This window comes from Uloborus diversus, chromosome 10, assembly GCF_026930045.1.
Source record: "Uloborus diversus isolate 005 chromosome 10, Udiv.v.3.1, whole genome shotgun sequence".
NCBI lineage: Eukaryota > Metazoa > Arthropoda > Arachnida > Araneae > Uloboridae > Uloborus > Uloborus diversus.
The window spans coordinates 77511967-77534275 of record NC_072740.1 but is presented as its reverse complement, the minus strand read 5'-3'; the positions used below and the strand labels follow the sequence as shown (position 1 = coordinate 77534275).

General features: G+C 34.3%; 1 protein-coding gene across 1 annotated transcript in view; it reads right to left on the bottom strand.

The window, feature by feature from the left end:
- Positions 1-6263: 6263 nt before the first annotated feature.
- The window catches only part of LOC129231401 (putative polypeptide N-acetylgalactosaminyltransferase 10), a 90902-nt gene continuing 74856 nt past the window's right edge, over positions 6264-22309 (bottom strand). The window contains exons 7-10 of the mRNA XM_054865707.1: positions 19169-19390; positions 9387-9497; positions 8458-8601; positions 6264-6641 (exon numbers count right to left, since the gene is read on the bottom strand). Coding sequence (XP_054721682.1) covers positions 6489-6641; positions 8458-8601; positions 9387-9497; positions 19169-19390 — 630 coding nt within the window. The 3' untranslated portion in view covers positions 6264-6488. The remainder of the gene's footprint in view (positions 6642-8457; positions 8602-9386; positions 9498-19168; positions 19391-22309) is intronic.

Sequence of the window (22309 nt, the reverse complement as noted above, 5' to 3'; positions counted from 1 at the left end):
ACACGAGAAATTCTACACTGCCTATTAAGACGATGAGGTTTTATTGTATGCTCCGGCGGAAAAATTGTGTACTTTAATTTTTTTTCAGCGTTATTGTTTCCCAAAAGGAATATACTGCAATTGCCAAACGCTGAAAATAAACAGAAGTATTTAATGTAAAGTAGCTTTTAATTTAAAATGTTCTTTAAAATACTCTTTTATTCGACAATGAAATAATGTTTTGGATTATTTGCATATTGACGGTTAAACATAATCCTCATAAAACTGACTGTTGCAACATAGTGTTGTTCTTCTGCAAAGGCAGCGAATAAATTTATACATGTAAAAAAATTCATAGACGTAACTCAAATGTAGAAAAAACACGTTATAGTTGGTTTGCTTATTTTGTTGAACAGTTTTGTTCTTTTTTTTTTTTCTTTTTTAAAGAAGAAACCAACTTTTATAATTTCAGTTATAAACAGGTATACGGTCCCCTACAATATGAAAAAATGAATTTTTGAGCATAGTGCCAAAACTACTGAATAATTGAGCTCAAATTTTAGATTCTCACACAAAAGTTCTAGATTATTTTTCTCTTGAAATTTCATACGGTTTCATATCATTTTTTTTTTCAAAAAATATTATCATAATTCATAAAAAAAAGATAAATTTACATTTTAGCTGCTGTAAATGATATTTTTATTATTGGGTTGATTAATATTTTGATATCAAATAACAATCTTTGCCGTATCTAATAGAGTTTATGTGTTATGTGTAAAAATATCAAAATACGTTTTAAAATTACGAGAGGTATTTTTCAAAACTCAATTCTGAAGTAACGGCTGGATCAAATTAAACAAAATTTTGCATACAAAGTTAGAAAAGGATGCTGATCACAATTATGTGATAACAAAGGGGGTTCTTTTTGAAAATTTTGAAGTTGATGCTTGATTTAATATGAAGACGACCCATTAACAACATTTTACTAACATAATTATGTAGAACACATTATTCCTGCAAAAATACGCATTTGGACATGTCTCTAGTGTCAATAGTCTTTGAATACGAACGAGTATTTCGTTTTTTTTTTCTATGACTGTAGGGGAGACCGGGGATAGTTGGCGAATTTTTTAAAATTTGTTATTGAAAGGTTGTAAATTAAATAGAAAATTTTTCTTTTTTATGCTTGGATACTCTGTATGGTTTCAGCAATAAAGTCGTATTTTTGTTTTGACAGTACTATGCTCTGTCTATTTTTTACATTGTATTTTGGGAACCTTCGCAGAGTTCGCGCACTTACCCAGTCACGGGGTAAGTTGGCGAGCCGTATGGGGTAAGTTAGCGAATTGAGAAAAACTCATAATAGACAGAGAACATTTCACACAAAAGCCTCATTGATGCTTTAAATAAGCAAGTAAAACTTACTAATGAATGAAAAAAAGCAAAACTAATTTATTGTAATTGCTTTAAAATTAGGTATGTTACACTATATAAAAGGTTTAACTTTGATTTTAGAAGTAAATGCTGAAAAATGCAAACATTATTCGAAATAAACTATTTTATTTGCTTCCGTTCTTATTTTTTATGTTTCTTTTGGGTTTACATTTCTTTTTTCTTGGACTCAGAAATTTTTCGCATGATTTGGGGACTTTTTGTGATGATTTGCGTTTTTCTGCTGCGATTCTTTCTTCCTGAAGAGCCTTTTTGACTAGAGTATTAAAGAGTATTGCTGTAGACCTCATTCGTGTCCTTCCTTTTTTGATCTGACCCTCTCCAGCTTTAGGATGAGGTCGTACATGATCTGGAGTAATGCTCAGAGACGTATGTGGGTTAAGCTGAGACATAGCGCTATCTTCAGTAAGAAACTCTAAATCTGAATTATTGATGTGTGAATTACACGGAAACACACCAGTTCCCTTGAAGTCCCTAGTCCCCCCTATTCCCCTCCCCCCAGTCCGCTTACTTCTTGTGGAAAAGCAAACTCTTATCAAGAGACAGTAACTTATGGCTACAATGTGGTAGGAAGTATAGTAGTGTCATTAATATTTTTAGTAGAGTAGTAATTTCTTTACAAAAAATCATGCCCTTCTATTGGCGTAATGTCTAGTAGGAATCAGAGATTATACTTTGAACTAGTGTTTTTAGCAAAATACTTTAAGAATTCTTGAAACATATCGGCTGTCACCTACCCACTAGGGGATGCACCATACATGCAGCATTACATTTGGTTTAGTTTTCCCGTTGTTGGTTGTTCTCTGGTATTTTCTCATTTTCAGAAGGAAGAGCACGTACATTGTAAAAGAATTCTAAAACATTACTGGTTATTTCGGTGAAACGTTTCGGGATTTCACCGGTTTTCACCTATTTTCCCGGAAAATCAAGTATCTTGGGGGAAAAAAAATTCATGAATCGCGACAAGTTGTACGCATGCATTATTTTTAGCTACCAGTTTAAAGATTGAATGCGTGTGTTTATTAAATGTATCGACTTTCAATCAACCACGATCCAACCAGGTTGATTAAGCTCCCAGTGAGAGCGATAAAAGTCAATGGATAGCAGCAGTCATTGCAAGGCAGGAACTGTAAGTGAGCGATATGCGTGGTTCCTGTTTGCATAGCTTTCGCCGTGGACTCTAATGCTTCTGGAGCTTTCTTGGTAAATCAGGAAGGTTCTGATCAATTACATTAAACATAGTTAATTTTCACAGAAGGTTGTCATGACGTGACTGGCTCTAATAGGGGATTTCTCAAGTCTTCAGAAAATTTCAAGGTTAATTTCAGGAAGGTTACTGACTTTTAGCGGAAAATGTTTTTCCAAGATACGTTACTGGCAGAAATTGGGCACATCAGCTGCCCGTTATTTTCCAGGAACGTTTCTGAATCGTTATTACAGTGTATGTTGGCAGTTGTATAAGCATGTATATAGGAAATGATAAGCTCAAGAATAGTGTAACTAATGCAATTATTTCATTAAATTGACAATTTACAGAATTTAAATTTCAACTGTTCAATGTTTTGACGCTAAAAGCTTAACTTGGGGGAAAATATGCGAATTCGCACACTTACCCCGAAAAAAGTTCGCCTACTAGCCCCAACTCGCCGTATTGAAATCAAGTTAAACTGGTTGAAAATGGTTTCATAAAATAATCTGAATAGGACGTCATTTATTGCGTAGAAGAATGGGCTATTCAATATTAATAAGTTTTGGTAAACTACTCTACTATTATATGTTTTTTAAGAAAATAACGAAGTATGAAAAAAATTACTTAATACTGCGAAAAAACAACTTTCTCTCGTGCAACACGTTCATTTTGGCAGATTTCGCTGAAAATAGTGACATTAACGAGGCAGTTGCGTGGTTACGTGACAACTCACTCAGAGCTGTCAAACCAAAAACGAGAAAATTATTTCACATTCGCACACTTACCCCTTCGCATACTAGCCCCGGTCTCCCCTACATATCACATTTTTCAAGCTTTTTGTTACTTTTGAATTTATCTTTAGTTAACCTTAAATAATAGTTCCTAAACCGCAAGACACATTTTATACTATAAACAAAGTATTAGCGACTTCGTTATCTAGTTTCATGAGGAAAGTTTCTATCGGTGAATAGGAGTCGTTTTATGTAAAATCTTAAACGGTTAAGCACCGTCAATCACAACTTTTTATCAGCAGTATCAGACTGTAGCGCAATATCCAGTAAGGAATATCGTGAGTTCATTGACCAGAGCTAGTGTCAAGATATTTTGAAATGTCAAGAACCCATTGGAAAGGACAGGCCGACTTATCCGACATTTTGGTTGCATGACAGCCTTGAATTCAACCTCGTTTCTAGCATTTATAAGTACGTGATAATATTCGCTGTTTGCTATGTCGTAAAACAATTGATGACAAGTTGAGAAAATTGTCACTTAAAATACAGCGATTTAGAAAGATATCTTAGTTCACGAATTCAAGAAAAATGTATCGGGAAATCTTTACTGTAATGAACCTCTGTTAAACACCTTATTTGTTTTTAATTTGTATTAACTAAGTATTCTTTATTTACAGTATAAAATAATTAAGCTTTCTGCTACGAATTTTTTTGTACAAATACTAATTTTGAACCCCGACAGGTTTGGAACCACAATGACGGATGAGTCAGCTCCTCTTGTATTGTGGCTTTTGAAATGTCTGGTGTATTTTGGAGGAAGTATGAATTGAAACGACAGATACGCTGAACATTCTAGGCAGACTGGAAAATCCGGTATGAACACTTTGATTCAGAAAGAGTTCAACTTACTTGAATTTGTACTATGATGAGTTTCAAATGTGCTCCGTTGTAAAGAAATTTGTTCCGTTGTAATAAAATGTTTTTGAAATCTGTTCCGAATATGTTATTCTCGGAATATCAATTACATTATAAACTTAAGAGCACATTACATAACATATTTTTTGCCCACATTTTAAGAACAGATTGGGGGTATTTTGAAATATATTTGGAATACATTTGAGCATACTTGTGAAATCATTGCTTTCTTTGTAGAAACAATGATGGTATGCAAAAAAAGGTTAATTTACAACCGACCAACCTATCTTTTACACAAAAGAGCGTTATATCTTCGTCGGTCAAGAGTTATCAATTGCCCTGAAAAAGTCTCCAAAATTGGTGATGAACTACACAGTAGAGTGGTTCGATTTTTTTTTTTTTTTTTTTTTGTTTCGGAATCGCGTCATCTCTCAAAAGTTGTTGTTTGGTATCTTAAATTAGGAAAAAAATAAAAAAATCTATGTTTTCAATTTTTAACATATTTTTTCACTTTCAGCTTCATGCGCGAACTGAAGATGTCAACTTAGATTTTTTTCCCTCTAACTGAGGATACAAACTATAACTTTTGAGAGGTAACGCCATTCCGAAACAAAAAGAAAATCTTTATTTTCGAACCACTCTACTACACAAGTGATCTGAAAACTTCCAAAAATTTGTCTGTTATTGGATGCAATAACTCAATTGGCTCAAAATGGAATGCCGGTGGTCGGTATTATTTTAAATGTGATAGCGGAATACTGATATTAGAAATTTCTCAAAAAAGTATCTAAAACATTCATTTTCCTAGCCAAATTTAACTATTTTTCGCAGAAAAAGTGCGTTTCTTCGGGAAATTCATTTTGCATAAATATAAAATTAAGAAACAAATGTTATAATAAAAAACCAATAATAGTACGAAACATAATGCATCTACTGAATTCTTACTAAGTTCGAAACTCATTTCAGCGCACAAATTTCCTGCAGTTGAAAACACCTTGAATTTACGCTTGTCGGTTGTATTGTGAATAATATTCGATACTTCCTCTAGTTGCCTCGGAGTCCTTCATCTTGAAATAGCTCGTCTCTTACGTGCTAGTTATGGATACGTGAAATGCACAGTACTGTCTCATATAAAATAATACTTTTTAAGCTTTAAGCAAATGCTATAATGTAATAGTGTTTGTATATAAAAACTTTATTAGTAGGATTTTAGCGTTATTTTATTTCGAGTAGAGTAAAACTAAAAGTTACACTAAAACGAGTTGATGTGTTCATTACATGACTTCCTTTTACTGCAATTTAATGATCAAATCCCTCGGATTAGCAAAGAAACACTAAATATTTTCACCCCAAGTGCGTTGCAAAGAAAACATTTTGTACAGATAAATTTTCCCAATATTGTCAGTTTTAATGTGATTCAATGGTTAACTCTCTAAATAAGGATAAACTGAAACCAAGTTTAAAAAAAAAACCGCCAAAATTGTCGACCAAAAACTTGGCGACATATTGCCAAGTGTTTGCCAAATTATTACACCACTTGAGTTTGCATTAAAATTAACAATGATTTTACCCCAAAAAGGTGTAAAAGATCCCCCTTTGGAACATCCGAATGCAACCAAAAGAGAAGGTGCACAACTAGACCCCACTAGGAGTCTACGTACCAAACTTCAACTTTCTAGGACATACCATTTTTGAGTTATGCGAGATAGATACACACATACACACATACGTACATACAGACGTCACGAGAAAACTCGTTGTAATTAACTCGGGGATCGTCCAAATGGATACTTCGGATGTTTATACGTTCTTAGGCATTTGTTCACGTGTGGTCGGATTTAAACAAAATTCAATTCATTCGGGGGCAAGCGAAATGGAAATTACGACCGAGTTTTGAGTGAAAAAAATGTTTACAATGTTTACGAAAATAAAAGCAAAACGCTTTCCCAAATATATTTATTTAAAAATACATAATAAACGTAAAAAATTACACTTGTTTTCAAACGTTTGTAATTCAGAAAACTTTTAATGCATAAACAAGCATTCAAAGTTTTTAAATACATAAATTTTGGATAAAAATGATAAAATACGTATATGAAGTCAACCTCTTGCACATGTATTTGAAGCATTTTCAACAAAAGGTTTCACCACAACTGTACAGAGTGAATGACACCCACTGAATACAGCACCAATAGTTCATTTACAAAAATAAGTATTAAAATCTACCAATTTAAGGATGCGGTTATATTCACCACTTCGAACTTCCATTTTTGAGTAATTATGTCTCTTTCACAAGGGTTCATAAAAATTTCCCGGCGTTTTATGTCACAATCTAAGCAACTTCCAGTCAGAAGGTGTATTAAATGACTGCTTTCCTAAAGTAAGTAAACAAATTGAAAAAAAAAATAAATAATAAGTAAAAATTCTAATTATTAATGAATAGGAAACAATGAAATTACAATGAAAAATGTTTGAACTCTGAAACAAAACACCGATAAATCTTTTTCAATGATATATCAAAATTTTTCTGCCACATTTCTTTGAAATTCAAAAAAGAAAAATTCACGCTTTTTAAATATCAATCCAATAATTCACATATTTTTTAATACAAGATATCTACAGATAATTTTAAATCGTTTTATTAGTGGTTTCTAAAAAGTGTTTCGTTAAATTATTAGATTTTAAAAGAGATTGGGAGAAAAAATCACTTAGCAAAAAAAACACATGTTAAATCTCATTGATTTACAAATAAAAATCCATAAAACCATAACCTAAACTTTGCATCCGCCCCGATAATTATTTTAATTGTAAAGTTATCTGAGGCACACGTGGAGACTTTTGTACCTTGCATGTCTCTGCTCCTGCTCCGAAAAAAAAAGTTTGAAAAATTAACCGCTCACATGGGAAAAGAGGGTTTTTCCAGCAAGTAAGGAAACGCGATTCGTGTTATGCGTTCTAGAAAAAACTTAACAAAAACTTAGGAAGGACTCAGGAAGAAGACAGGATAATAATGAGTAAAGATCTACATATTTCCCCGGGAAATAAAAGGTATCCGGTGAAAAGCAGGTTTTATGCGAGGTCGAAAAGCTCAAAGTAGAATGTGAACGTGGTTATTGATATTTTAATTCATCTTTATCTGACAGATTACATGGAAAAACCATTATATGAGTAGTATTTAATTTTTAACTATTTAATTTTTAACTGAAAAAAACTGAGCATTAGGGAAACGATTATTTTGTCCAAGTCGTGTGAATATGATTAGTAATTTACTTACGAAACACTATTTTATCGTCATTTACTAGTTTCTTACGCTTTTGTAAAACATTTGATTAAGTCAAATGCCTTTGACATAGATAAGCAACTGAAAAAGTCAGCTTCGTTTTTTTACTGACGGAACGAGAAATAAGGAAATATTTTTTTTTTTCTGAATGTTGTTTTAGGCGAATCGCCACATTTAAACATTTTATAACATCATTCGAAATTTTAGACAAGAGTATATAATTGAAAACTAAAAAAGAAAAAGTAAAAAAGTACCAAAAAAAAAAAAAAAAAGGATCCGATTCATGGAATAATTTAGCATTTTGAATGCGAAACAGAAAACTACAACTGTTTACCACGAGGAAACCAATGGCTAACACTGACCATCTGATGATCTAGATCATTGACCATCCCAAATGAGGCACTGAGAAGCAAAAAGAAGTAAGTGGACATTTTCAAGTTTTGAGTAAAACGCGTTACAAGCTCTTGTCCAAAGTATGCTTTTATTGAAAAGTTTTTGTAAATCAAGCTGTATAGCAGCACCTACCAGGACTACTAGTACTAACTCTTGTTACAAAACAGAGGAGAGGTTCACCTACTATTTGTACTGATTATCTCCAAATTTTTAATTGCTTCTAACTGCCTCATAAGATAACAATGGTATTCAAAGGGTTTAAGTTTTGATATCTCAGGTTCTTGCCTTAACATTGCTCTTCCCAAAATAATTTGACGGCAACTGCTGTTTCCTGATAGCCATAGAAGCTATATTTGCATATTTTATCAGTCTTTTATCAGATAAAATGCGTTCCCTTGTTTCTAAAACTGCTTTCTTTTAGTTTTGTTGTGGTCAATTCTGATTTTGCTATTTTAAGAAGTTCAAAAAACGAAAATATCACTAACTGTGAAATATTTACTAAAGAGAAAACGCCCTACCACATCGTATTTCCACATTTGGTTTCCTTGCATTCCATGACAATTCCACAGAACAACGGGAGCATGTTTTTCTGAGCTTGAAACGTCGAAGCATAGACTTCTCTTCACCGGACGGATGTCTTTGTGCCAAGATAACACAAATTGCTGAAAGAAAAGTTAATAATCATTGTCAATTTTTTACTACTTAATGTTGAATATGGTTTAAAAAAAAACATTATAAAAGTTAATTTTAGAAAACAGGGTCTGAAAAACTTCAGTTAGTGATCATTAGGTTTAAAGCAAGCACGTTTTGAAAATGTTAGGTTCACCCAAACATTATTTTTCAATTTTCCTGTGGTTAATCCACAATTTTTAAAGCACTAACATGTTTTAATATGTATGAAAATTAAGATACCTTTCACGGGTATCCTGAAATTAGTGTTAGCTTTGATTTCGTGAAAAACGTTGTAAAAGTGAGTAATTATAGCATCACGCTTTTTAGTGTATAGAATTTGTCGAGTTAAATCGTCTTTTACGAAACATATTGTGAAAATATATAACCAAATCAATTATTTAATTCTAAAACTCCTTTAAATTTTTAGTTTGCTTTTCGTAAAACTTAATGAAAATACATAAGTGGACAAATAATTCATTAGAAGAGCAATTCATATAAACATACACAACTAAGAAACAGTTTAAAATATTGACATGGTAACAAAAAACGTGAGATTTTTTAATAAAAATTTCCAGGCTTATAGACACCCATGTAATTATAGAGAAACATATCACGAAGTAGACTGCTAAATTGAACAACTTGATTTCCATGTGGGAAATAATACTTTATTTTATTTATTTGCATCATTATTATATTTCAGAGGAAAACAATTTTGTAGTTCCTTCTCTCTAATGGAACCTGTACATGAAACATTTTAAAGGAAAATAGCTCTCACCTGTTCCCCATGTTTCTTAGGGTCATCTTTATTGCACTTTTCTAATCCAAACTTTTGATTCTGTCCCTTGAACTTAGTATCAATGCATAAGTTGGAGTTACTGCTGCGAAGCTGAAATAAAAGGGGAAAACAATTAGGTTGAAAATCATTTTCAGGAAAAATCATCTTAAACTCACAGTCACTCGTGTCCCTAAGTAAAGCGTTAAAAATCCAGCGAGTAGCTGAAGCGTTAAATTGTATAGTTATTCATTGCAATGTTCGTAAATATATATTTCTTTTCAATAGCTATATTTAAGTGACATATGAGCCAATGGTTAACTGTAAACAAATTCTGAAACGTTAATAGGTATTTCCGTTAAACATTTCGGGATTTCAATGGTTTTTATCCACTTCCTGGAAATATCAAGTATCATTATCAAATAAGTTCCTGAATTGCTACAAGTTGCACCGAATGCAGACTTCTTTCTGTTGTAAAAAAAACATTTTTAGCTCCCAGTTTAAATATTAACTAAGAGTATTTATAAGGTATATCGGTTTCAATTTACTCGCAGTTCGTCTAGACGGAATTAATAGCCCGGTCAAAATAGACCAAAAAAAAGCGAAAGTTCGGAAAAATTCCCATAAAGCTGAAAATTGGTACATACCTTAAGAACATCATTATACATGAAATGTCAAAAGTCCTCATCGATCCGAGTGGAGCTAAAAATTTTATTCAAGGTCAAAGGTCAAAAAATCAATTTTTCATATATGTCTCTTAAACGATAATTGTTAGCGAACAAATGGAGGTTAGAAAGTTTGAAAGGTATGCAATTGTGTATAAACAAGTGGGGATTCCGAGGATGGGTCATGGGGGTCATACCTTCCACCCTAAAGCTACTAAATATAGGTTAAAATGGCATTGGAGACATATTAAAAAAAAATTCCATTACACCCCTTATTTGTACCCCTATTTGGTACTTTGACTATGAAATTAACACAAATATAGTTAAGGACAACACTAAAGTGAAGTGTCAGAAGTCCCCATCGATCCCGGTGGAGCTAAAAATTTTATTCAAGGTCAAAGGTCAAAAATCGATTTTTCGCAACTATCTCTTAAACGGTAAGTGTTATTGTAAAAGTAGGGGATACAAAGATTGAAAATTAATAGATAATTAATAAATAATTAATAGATAATTATGCACAAACGGGAGTTGATTCAGTGGATGGGTCAAAGGATCATACCCCCTCTCCCTAAAGCGATAAAATAAAGTCTAAAACTGCAGTTCAGGAACTCAAATTTCTAAAAATTCACCCTAAAATTCCAATTTTTGTCCAAATATTGCACTTTGACTATGAAATTACCATAGAAATAATTACAGACATCATTATAAACGAAATTTCAAACGTTCCCAACGAATCCCAGTGGAGCTAAACGCTTTATTCAAGGTCGAAGCTCAGAAAATCAATTTTTCACAAATATCTCTTAAACGGTAAGTGTCTTAAAATAGAGGATACAAAGTTTGAAAACTATGCATTTATGTACATACAAGCGGAGATTTTGAGGCTGTGCCTTGGTGGTCTTATCCCCCAGCCCTCCCCCCCCCCGCCGTAAGCGACAAAATTAAAGCTGCATTTTGATGACATATTTCGTTGACCTTAAACCCCCTATTTGTGCCCTAAAATTACTTTGATCCCTTTCTGATAACGAGTACTTCCAAAACCAGAAGCTGGATCCGCCCTAGGTGTTAAAAAAGCCCAATATTTGTGCCCCCCCCCAATAAATGATAACATTCATAAGGTATCGCAGTTTTTGAAACTTGGAAATAGTACTGAAGCTCCTTTTCTTTCTTTCGAGTGATCTCGAGAAACTACACTTGACCGCTATGCCTATCCCCTCTTACGATTCACACCCCCCCCCCTTCAAATTGAAAAGATCAAATTACATTCAGGGGAGAGTGGATGCGCTTAGATTCCTTTGTATGAGCAAAGTCAGTCCCACAAGTGCTCCTATTAACAGGGAGTGATTCTTTGTTGTGAAAAGTCGGGTTTATTGATACTATTTTTGATATGAATACGTACCCTTAAAAAATAATTCTTCAAAGATGCCGCAAGATTGCTTCATTTGCAATAAATCTTTGACTGACGGTGAAATTGCTACTGTTGAACGCGGACTAAAATCTTTAATTGATTCAAGTAGTGCAAGGAACGATGGGTTTGTTGAATACTTGAAAGACAAAGAGTCGGTGGATCAGTTCATGTAGTGACGCAAAATGTACAACCGAAAGTGGGCATTGCGGTAGCTAAAAGACAACAAGAGACAGAGACCAGTACATCTCTGAGTAGTCCACCTTGTACTAGAGTCCTATCAGGTGAGACAACATTTTGTTTTAAAAACTGTTGCTTATTTTGTGGTGATGAAGCAAATGAAGAGACTGAAGAGAAAAAACAGCAGAATATACGGCGTAGAATTTGTCAAGTTGCTACTCTTTCCTTTAAAGATAATATTCTAAAGATTGCACATAATCGTTCAGATGACGTAGCAAAAATTGTTATTGCACGCATACAATATGAATACGATTTAGTTGCTGCTGAAGCGGAGTACCATTCTAATTGCTACACTTCATTTCCAAAGCGTTCTGTAGGTCTTAAAGCAGGTCGTCCTAAAAATCCCGCTGTTACTATGGTGATGACAGAAATATTTGATTATATTGAAAATAATGATTGTCAGTTTTCACTGTTAGAATTAAAAAATATTTGTAAAACTGAAATCCCAGATGATAAAACAATCAAAAACAGATTAAAGTAAAGGTATGGCAATAGAATGATTATAACCGAGAAACGTGAAAGTTTAGCAATGATTTGTTTACATTCAGCACGATACTATACTGAACAAAGCTTGGTACGAAAATTTAAAAAAAAACAGCAAAAGAGGAAAGATTTAGGGTACTAAAGACTGCGGCAGAAATTATTCAAGAAGATATTCAATCTGTCGTGTGCGACACTAACAATTATCTCCCGCCATGTCAAATGTTTGAAAATATTAATAGTGACATTCCGGAGTCATTGACTTATTTTTTGGAGCAAATTATCTTAAAAAGAAAACGATCTAAATTGGAACATTTGAAATTAATATGTACTAGTGTCAGCCACTGTATTATGGCTGCTGTTCGTCCTAGATCTTTCATCTCGAGATTACAATTGGGTCTCTCAGTTTTTTTTCATCGACGATTTGGATCTAAACGTTTGATACAAATTTTCTCGTCTTTTGGTTTAAGTGCTTCGTATAATGATACTATGGCGTATGAAGCGGCTACAGTTTTTAACCATCAGCCACATATTTTACCACCAGAAACCGGGACATTTATTCAATACGCAGCAGACAATGCTTGTATTAACGTACACACTTTAAATGGCCATAACACTCTACACATAATGGGCATAATCCAAACTATTACTCCTAGAAGTTCAGCTCAGAGGCGTAGCTAGACCCGACTTTCGGGGGGGGGGGTTACTTCTTTTATTTTATATATATATATATATATATATATGTGTGTGTGTGTGTGTGTGTGTGTGTGTGTGTGTGTGTGTGTGTGAACTTTTACATACTTTGGAATGGGGTGCCCCAAGTACGATACTTGTGTCAAACAAAACAAAATCAAAGAATTTTTTTTATTTATTTATTTTTTGTAATGTTTTGGAAAATTTAATTTTTTTTCCTTTTCCTCCATTTAATTTAAAGTGAAACTTTCTAGCAACAGGTCTAGTCAAAACCAGTCTATCCAAATCAGGGGGAAAATCAAATATCTGATGAGCGTGTTCCGTTCATTTCAGTGTGACTGCTCAATTTAGAGGTTAACACACATCTACAAAAGCTGGCATCCCTGAAAGCTAATAGATGGATCCATTTCCGCCTGTGAACTGGATGCTTGACTTTCAATCTCATCGGTGGTCAGACTATTTTTACTAACTTGGTTCGCACTAAAAGCATGAAATAAAATAAAAAAAGACTTCTTGATTATAACCTGCAAAAAATGAAATGACTTTTCATATCGTTATATTTATATGTTGCTTTTTATATGTATTTACATTTATGCTAGTTCTAAAGCAGTTAATAAAATTTGAATTAAAAAAGAGGGAAGAAATATAGGCGGTAGAAAGTTATTTGCACAAAGCTGCATACCATCTGTTCTCCTTTCAAGTTTTTATTCTTAATTTTATTACCTGCTTTAGAATTTACATAAATATCTATTTGAGAGAGCAACAACAATTTTCGAGTGAAACAGAAGTCTTGTTTATTTTCTACTTTTTAATGCGAACCAAACTAACAGAAATAGTGCAGAACAGTCTAGATTCATTTCGTTTTTAAACATTTTATTCATGTAATGCTATGCAGTTTTTCTTTTTAATTAAAATAAAATTTCCTTCAGAAGGGTTCGATGGAATTAATGCTGCTTCAGCAGACTGTACTTCGTTTTCTTCAGAGGACGTTATCTTTCTCTTTTTAGAGCAACCATATTCGTCATTTACATTTTGGGGGGGGGGGGGGTTAAAAAGCTTGTTATCGGTTTTGCTCGCTTCATTATACAACAACGTTCACTTAGAATATACTATTCTAAATAGTTCAGACTGCACGTTTTTAAAAGAATACGAAGAAGATATAAAAGAAAATACTGGCTGACATTTTCGACAAATCGATGTGATTGCGGTGGATTTTCTGGTTAGCAAAGGCCGTTTTGACTATGATAGCACAACGCCAACAAAAACCTTATGTCTCGAATTCCGGCTATGCTATCATTTTTGGATTCGAATCCCAATGATCTTCAAATCAGCAAGCAAAAGCATTTTCTTCAACTCGAAACAGAAAGGGCTGAGGGGGCAAAAAAAGGAGAAATGCGTTCCACAAATAGGTTTTCTAGGAAGATTAACTGAAGGACAGTCGTTTCGAGCACTTTCTTGGAAGAAGAGTAAAGGGGTGAAATTCACAAATTGAGTATTAGTTGCATTATGGATGAGTATTTCAAGTTCATGGTTAAAGGTCATTCAAGTTAAAAGCCATTTTGCTCTGTTATCTGGTTTAGTACTGTTCTGTGATCGCTCTCTTTCTTAAAATTATGATTCCTTAAAGAAAACCAAGATGATAGGAGGGAAAAGAAAGTTGAAGATTTTTTCAAGTAAAGAAAAAACGAAAATCCTAGAATATTGGCCAGGTTAGATTTGCAGCAATTGCTAACCTCAAGAGGATAAATAATTAATCAAAAAACAAGAAAAAGAAAAAATCAGGTGCCAAAAAGCAATAAAAGACGTTTTCTTCAAAAAGATATGCTCAAAGTTTCTTTTACTGTCAAAATGTTTCCTTAAACTGGCAATAAAGCACTTAATAATGTAATAATAGAATAAAGACCTAACAAAACTAATACAGAGGAATTTTGATCAAGAGCCCATGTTGTCTATAGTATCGATTTCAAATTTTCACCATCATATTCCAAATTTCTATAAAGTTTCTTAAAGCCCCCGTGTTAAAACCTCTTTATCTCGATTGTTTTCCTTCCTGTGAAATTCGAAACATACAGATTCAACTCTATGTAATATTCCCACTGCGCCGCTCATAAAATTAAACATACTTAACAATTTTCAGAATCTATGACAAAAAAAAAAGGTTACATATACGTAGATTTAACAAATCAATCTCATTTCTAAAGCGAAGTATGAAATTTCACTCAATTATCAAAAAAATGTTGCAGCATAGTGAGGAGTGAGGCGTCTTTACGCTTGAGGGTCACTCATTGAGCTGATTTTCAATGGCACTGGGGGGGGGGGGGGAGCGAAATAAATTTTTGACCACTGATTTTTGATTTTTTTTCTTTTCTTTTTCTTTTCTCTTCTCTTTTTTCTCCTCTCTTTTCTTTCTTTCTCTCTCTCTCTCTCTCCTTTTTTTGGGGGACAAACATTTCAGGGGGGTTTTGTCCCCAAAACCCCCCCCCTTAGCTACGCCCCTGGTTCAGCTGTAGCAGAAGATCCTTTATCGCGAATGAAACAAATTATTTCAGCGAAAGATTTTGCAGAAAAAGCTCATGTGCCAACACAAGAGTACCACAATAATGGTGTAGTAGGATATAGTAAAATAACTGCTCAGAATTTTGCTTATGAAAGTGATACAACTTCTTTCTTACTCCGGAAAATAGATTTGTTATGGTTGTATGGGAAATGGAATAATTTATCGCTATCAGGTTGGAACGGTTATATTGAAGGTTTAACAAAGAATAATATGGATTTTTCAATGTCTAGAATTTTGTTCTTACCATTTATTCACCAACCTGCAAATAACTACAATAGTATATACACTACTTTACTTTGTGCTTTGGAGAATACAAAGCATTACTTGTTACTTTTGATCAATCTTTGTATGCAAAGGCTAGAGAAATTGTTGCTGCTGCACCTGAAGAATCTGATTAGGGATAATAGGTACTGAGAGGCATCTTATATCCGTTAAATGAGGGATAATTTTGTACTTGTTTCACCATTTTCACCTAATTTGAACCAGAAAGAGTTGAACTTCATATAAAAACGTCTTTTCAACATATTGTATAATTTACAAATTAATATGCGCTTTTTATAATACCAGTTATGTTTTTGAAATAATTGCAAAATTAAAAAAAAAACATTTTTTGACCTTTGACCGTGCATAAAATGTTTATATTAAGTGGGATCGATGGGGATTTTTTATATTTCATTTATAATTGTGTATTTTGTGTCTCTGCCAATTTTCAGCACTATGTGAATTTTTCCGATTTTTTAAGTTTTTTTTGTTTATTTTGACCTTTGACCTTCCATAAAATTTTTAGTTCAAGTGGAATCGATGGGAATGTTTCATATCTCATTCACAATGATGCATTTAAAGTCTGTACCAATTTTCAGCACTGTACGAATGTTTTCAATTTTTTTTTTAAAAAAATTTCAATTTTGACCTTTGACCTTGCATAAAATTTTTAGCTCCACTCGGATCAATGAGGACTTTTGACATTTCACTTATAATGATGTTCTTAAGATCTGTACCAATTTTCAGCTTTATGGGAATTTTTCCGCACTCGAATGTCTATTTTGACCGGGCTAGAGCCCCTTGAAAAAGACAGGCTGACTTATCCGACATTTTGGTTCCAAGACAGAATTGGATCCAACCTCGTTTCTAGTATTTATAAATACGTCATAATATTCGCTGGTTGCTAAGTCGTAAAATAATTGATGATAAGTTGAGTAAAATGTCACTTTAGGTAAATTTTGAAAGATAACTTCGTTTACAAATTCAGCTAAAATGTATCGGGAAATGTTTACGGTAATAAACCTCATTTTCATACCTTATTTGTTTTTAATTTGTATTAATTAAATTGTATTCATCCACAGAATAAAATAATCAAACATCAATCGGGCAACACACCTAAAGTTTGGACACCAGTTTTCTGCAATGAGGCTTTTGTACAAATGTTTATTTTTTTCGCCCGATAATTTTGGAACCAAAATGTCGGATAAGTCAGCTCCCCTTATATAGGAGCCTTAGACCGGGCTATAAGGCTCATATACAAGGAGAGTGACTTATCCTACATTTTGGGTATAAAATTGTCGGACAAAAAAAAAAAAGCATTTGGACAAAAACCTCATTGCAGAAAACTGGTGTCCAAGCTTTAGATGTTTTTCCTGATTGATGTTTGATTATTTTATTTTGCAGATGAAGGCGGTTTAATTAATACAAATTAAAAACAATTAAGGTGTGAAAATGAGGTTTATTACAGTAAACATTTCCCAATACATTTTTGTTGAATTTGTGAACTAAGTCATCTTTCTAGATTCACCTTAAGTGACATTTTATCTTATGACTTATCAATTTTTTTTACGACATAGCAACCAGCGAATATTATAACGTACTTATAAATGAGACGAGGTTGGATCCAATTTTGGCTTGGAACCAAAATGTCGGATAAGTCAGCCTGTCCTTTTCAAGGGGCTCCAGACTGAATGCCCCTTGGAATCAAAGAAGTCTTTAGATTACGTATCTTTGAAAGGATTAAAATCAAATGAGATGCTTCCAGAGACACGACTAGCTGTAAACGGGAAGATTTCTGGATTTTCAGGTCAGCTTCAGGACGGTTACTAAATTTTACCGGAAAACGATCCTGGTTTTTGCGAGACATGTTACTGGCAGAAATTGGACACATCAGCTTCCTATTATTTTTCAGGAACCTTTCTGAATCGTTTTTACAGAATTATATCATGACCATGGAGATATCTCGGATACACTGAAAGCGGGAATAGACCATTTCATTTTAAAATCGGTAGGACCAGAGAGATATCGCAAGCAGTTGAGGTTATACGGCTAACACGATCTCGCACATTCTACTCATCAAATATTAGGGTGTCCGTTTCTGCTTCCAGGTCTTCCGCCATCTCTAACTGTTCATGCTAGACTGTTCTCTTAAAGTGTGACCCTCTACTTATTAAAAAGTTTTTTTTTTTTCTTCGCAAAATGTTGTGGGACGCAAGTGTTTGAGAACAAGGTTGTCAAAGTAGATTTACCTGTTTAAAAACCATTAACATTTCAGAAGCAGTGTTTCACGCTTATCACAAATTGCTTTTTTTTTTTTTTGATGAATTGCTTTTAGTCCAGAAAAAGTATATAACGTCTAACAATAGCATAAAGAACGATATCGAATATCTTGTGAATGTACTTCTGCGGTAAATTATTATTTTGCGCTGAATGCGAGTTTTTTTTTTTTTTTTTTTTTGTATTACGGAATTTCAGTATTGACCATTTTATGAACGTGTTTTGAAATTAGACTAAACCTCTGTACTCGCGTGGAAAAGAAGTTTCTTGCTTTAAACCTCTGTTTGTATACAATGACGAATATAGGAGGTCTATCTATAAAGCAACGAGACTGTTTGAAGAAAAGGAATTTAATTTTTAATACATAAAGAATCTATCATTTGTCACCTTCAATGTACTCCCTACAGGGGCGTGCATAGGGGTTGAGAAGTGACATCTGTCTGCCCGGGCCCGAACCTGAAGGGGGCCCGAGATTTTTAAAACGAGGGGTGAAATATACGTAGGGGCGTAGGGCTAAACAACATGAGGGGGGCGTAAAGGTCATTAGTGACGTGCCTCAAAATTATTTTCCGTAGGTAAAAAGGGAGTTGCAATTTATTCCCGCTCACTTTTTTTCAACCACAAACCGCTTAACTTAGTCTGCTGAGTGCTATCTTTTGTATTCCTTCACAGAATGCGCGGATTGTTTTCTTTCATCCCGTTTGTTTCACTGAAAGCACTGATTGCTTTCTTTCTTATTGAGATTCGCAAAATATTCTAGTGTCTGTATCAGTGTTCGCAGTTTCAGCTTTCATTCCTGTACTTAATTGAACGTCTGTGCCATCAATTTACACGTTATTCTATTTTTGAATTTAATCTTTTAAGCGAGATAAAATACAAACGCAAATTAACCAGGACTGTTCAACCTCTGGGCATTCGAGCGCACTAGTGTCAGTTGCGCAGATTCAGACACGTCCAAGATACTCGTCGAAGATCCACTGGCTACTATCTCACTTCCGTTGTTTTCAACGGAAACTTCCTGTCTGGTTACTTTATAGACATTCCTCCTATATACTTATGAATATGAAACATGCAATGTCGTTATTTTCCTGAAAGTAAATACATTAACTTGCGCCCACATGCAATTCATTATTAACCAACAATTTTTAACAAGCTGTTTGGAAAACAAAAATTACTTAAAAATCCACGTAATCGATTTAATTTGCCTTACCTCCCCTTTAGCGTAGTCAGGTGGTTCTATAGGAGGATACTTTTTGGGTAAATCAAAAGCGATGTTTTCTATAAACCACCTAAAAGGCTTGCACCCTAACTTTTGCCTCAACGATTTCTGTTCAGTGAGATTGCCAACTTCAAGGTCCCTGTAGTGCGGTCGTCTCATGTATAAGTACTCTTTATACTCATCCATCCACACTTCAGCCACACGTTTGTAATTCTGAATTTAAAAAAAAAGGAAGACATTTAATCTTTTTCATTGATAACTAAATATTTATAAGATGCAAGCAAATTTACTTCAACATAATACATTTTATATTTAATATGGGAAAAAAATGTAGACAAAAGGATATGAGGATGATTAAACACTATACATTGAAATCCCGCTACAGCGAATGCTAATACAACGAAATAGTCGTTTCAAGGAAATAAACTTTCAGTCCGGATTTAATTTCTGTTATATTACTTAACAATTCCTTTTCAACGAAACTATCGTAACGGCGTGAAAAATATGCAACCTCTTGAGGTTCGTTTTAATGGGAAGTCACTGTTTTTGAGGTTCCAGCTACTGTTTACTACTACAATACTTCCTGTTGTTTTATCCCCAGAGTCTGGGGAAAATGAGTCTGTTTTTGAGGAGGATTATATTTGCACTAAATGTGCTGAACTCTCAGACTTAAGACTTAAGATGCTAGTTTTGGAAGCCCAGTTAGCATTAGGGTGTAAGCCAGTTGTAGAGGGTATAAATGTTCCAGAGATTCAGGGGGAAGTTTCAAATGAGGAGTTAGATTGGGAAACTAAGGGTGTAATTTTGGGGGACTCTATGGTAAGGGAGGTGGGTAGACAGTTGGGAGAGTTCAGAGTGGGACAGTTGGGAGAGTAAAGCGTAAGGTGGCTAGGTGTTGTTTACCAGGGGCTCGGGTAAAAGACGTTAATATGGTTGCTGAAAAGAAGGGAGTATTGAATAAGGAGGACATGGTTACTTTGTGGGTGGGAACAAATGATGTAGGCCACAGTAAAAATGAGGAGTTTTCTAGGGAATGGGAATCCCTGTTGGATAAAGCAACCAGCTTTTCGACGAATGTCCAAGTGGTTGGTTTGCTTCCCAGGTATGGAGTGCATAGGAGCTGGCTAAATCAACGTGCGAGGTGTATGAACTTGCTACTGAAGTCAATTTGCGAAAAGCGCAGTATCAGGTTCATTGATGTATGGAGTCATTGTAAACGGGATTGGATTGCTAGGGATGGCCTGCATCTGAGCTCTACAGGGGTCAAAATGGTTAGTGGATTAATTTTGAGGGCTTCGGAGTCAAAAAACTAAGTTGGAATGGGGGGCATGGTTCAAGCATCAGGTATCGAGAGAATGAAATTTTTTTGGGTATTGCTAGAAATGGAAATAAAGTGATGAACAAGAGTAGTAATGTTAACAATTGTAATTTAGGAAATTTCAGGGTGTTAAATAAAAGCAACTTAGGCATGCTTAAAGTTTTCTATACCAATGCTCGCAGTATTAGGAACAAGATGGATGAATTGAAAAGCATAGTTATGGATGAGAAGTTGGATGTTATTGGAATTACAGAGACATGGGCTACCGAATCTGATGCAGAGTTATTACATATTGCTGGGTATAATTTGTTCAGACAGGATAGAGTAGGTAAAAGAGGTGGTGGGGTTTTATTTTATGTTAGAGACAATTTTATTTGCAATGAATTGGTCATAAATGATAAGCCTACTGATATTGATATGGTTTGGCTGGAGTTGATGAGCAGTAAGGGCAAAAAGCTACGGTTTGGAAACATTTATAGGCCACCTAATTCAAACCAGGGACAAGATGAACAGATGTACCGTATTATTAGTGACATGTCCAGTAAGGGATCCGTTATCATAATGGGGGATTTCAATTTTCCGGGTATTGATTGGAATAATTTTTATTCTGGTAATGGCAAAGAAGAGGAATTTTTAAAAGTAATTGGTGACTGTTTCTTAGATCAAGTTGTAACTCAGGGAACTCGAGAGGAGGCAATTTTGGATCTAGTTTTTTGTGACATAGGTAGTTTTGTTCAGGGGTTGAGTGTAGGGGAGCATATTGGAGATAGTGATCATAACAGCATTAGGTTCCGGGTTAAATTTGAAGTGTGCAAAGATGATAATTTTAGGTTTGTGCCCAATTTCAGAAACACCGATTTTGTTGCGCTTAGGCAGAGCTTGAAAGAGGTTTTTTCGTCAGGGTTGGAAAATAGCGACGTAGATCAGCAATGGACGGAATTTAAGGATAAACTTGCTAAAACCGTTGGGGACTATGTTCCATTTAGGAGAAAAGGTGTTAGTACCAAAATTTGGCCCATGTGGTTCTCCAGGGAGACTAAAGAAGCTCTTAATTATAAGCAAGCCACTTTTCGTAAGTTTAAAGAAACTGGTCAGAGTGCAGAGAGACTCCAGTATAGTAAGGCAAGGCGAAATTTTAAGTATTTGGTACGGATTCAGAAAAGGGAATTGGAGCAAAGGCTGGCAGATGACATTGATGGGAATCCTAAGAGGTTTTTTGCTTACGCTAATTCTGGGAAAGCTCGAAACAGTCAAATTGGGCCTTTGGTTGATGAGTATGGAAATTTAATCCAAAACGATAGGGATATTGCAAATGTTCTAAATAACTTTTTTTCCAGTGTGTTTAACGATAACTGTATCTCAACAGTTGACACTAACAAGACACAAGCTATTATACAGCTTGAGGATTTTGTATTTTCCAGGGAGGAGGTTTTATTTCATTTGAAAAAGATTAAAGCAACTAAAGCTCCGGGACCAGATAATATTTATCCAAAAATTTTAGTAGAATGTGCAGAGGAATTAGTGGATGTTATTTTGATTATTTTCAATGCTTCTTATAACTCGGGGACGGTGCCAGAGGACTGGAAGCTGGCTAACATAACGCCACTCTTCAAGAAGGGGTCTAAAGGTATTGCTGGGAATTATAGACCTGTAAGTTTGACTTCGGTGATTTGTAAGATTTTCGAAACTTTGATCAAAATTAAGATCATGATGTTCTTAGAGACTAATAGTCTGTTGACTAGTTTGCAGTATGGTTTCAGGAAAGGTAAATCCTGTACTACTAATCTATTGCATTTCTACGACAAGGTTACCTC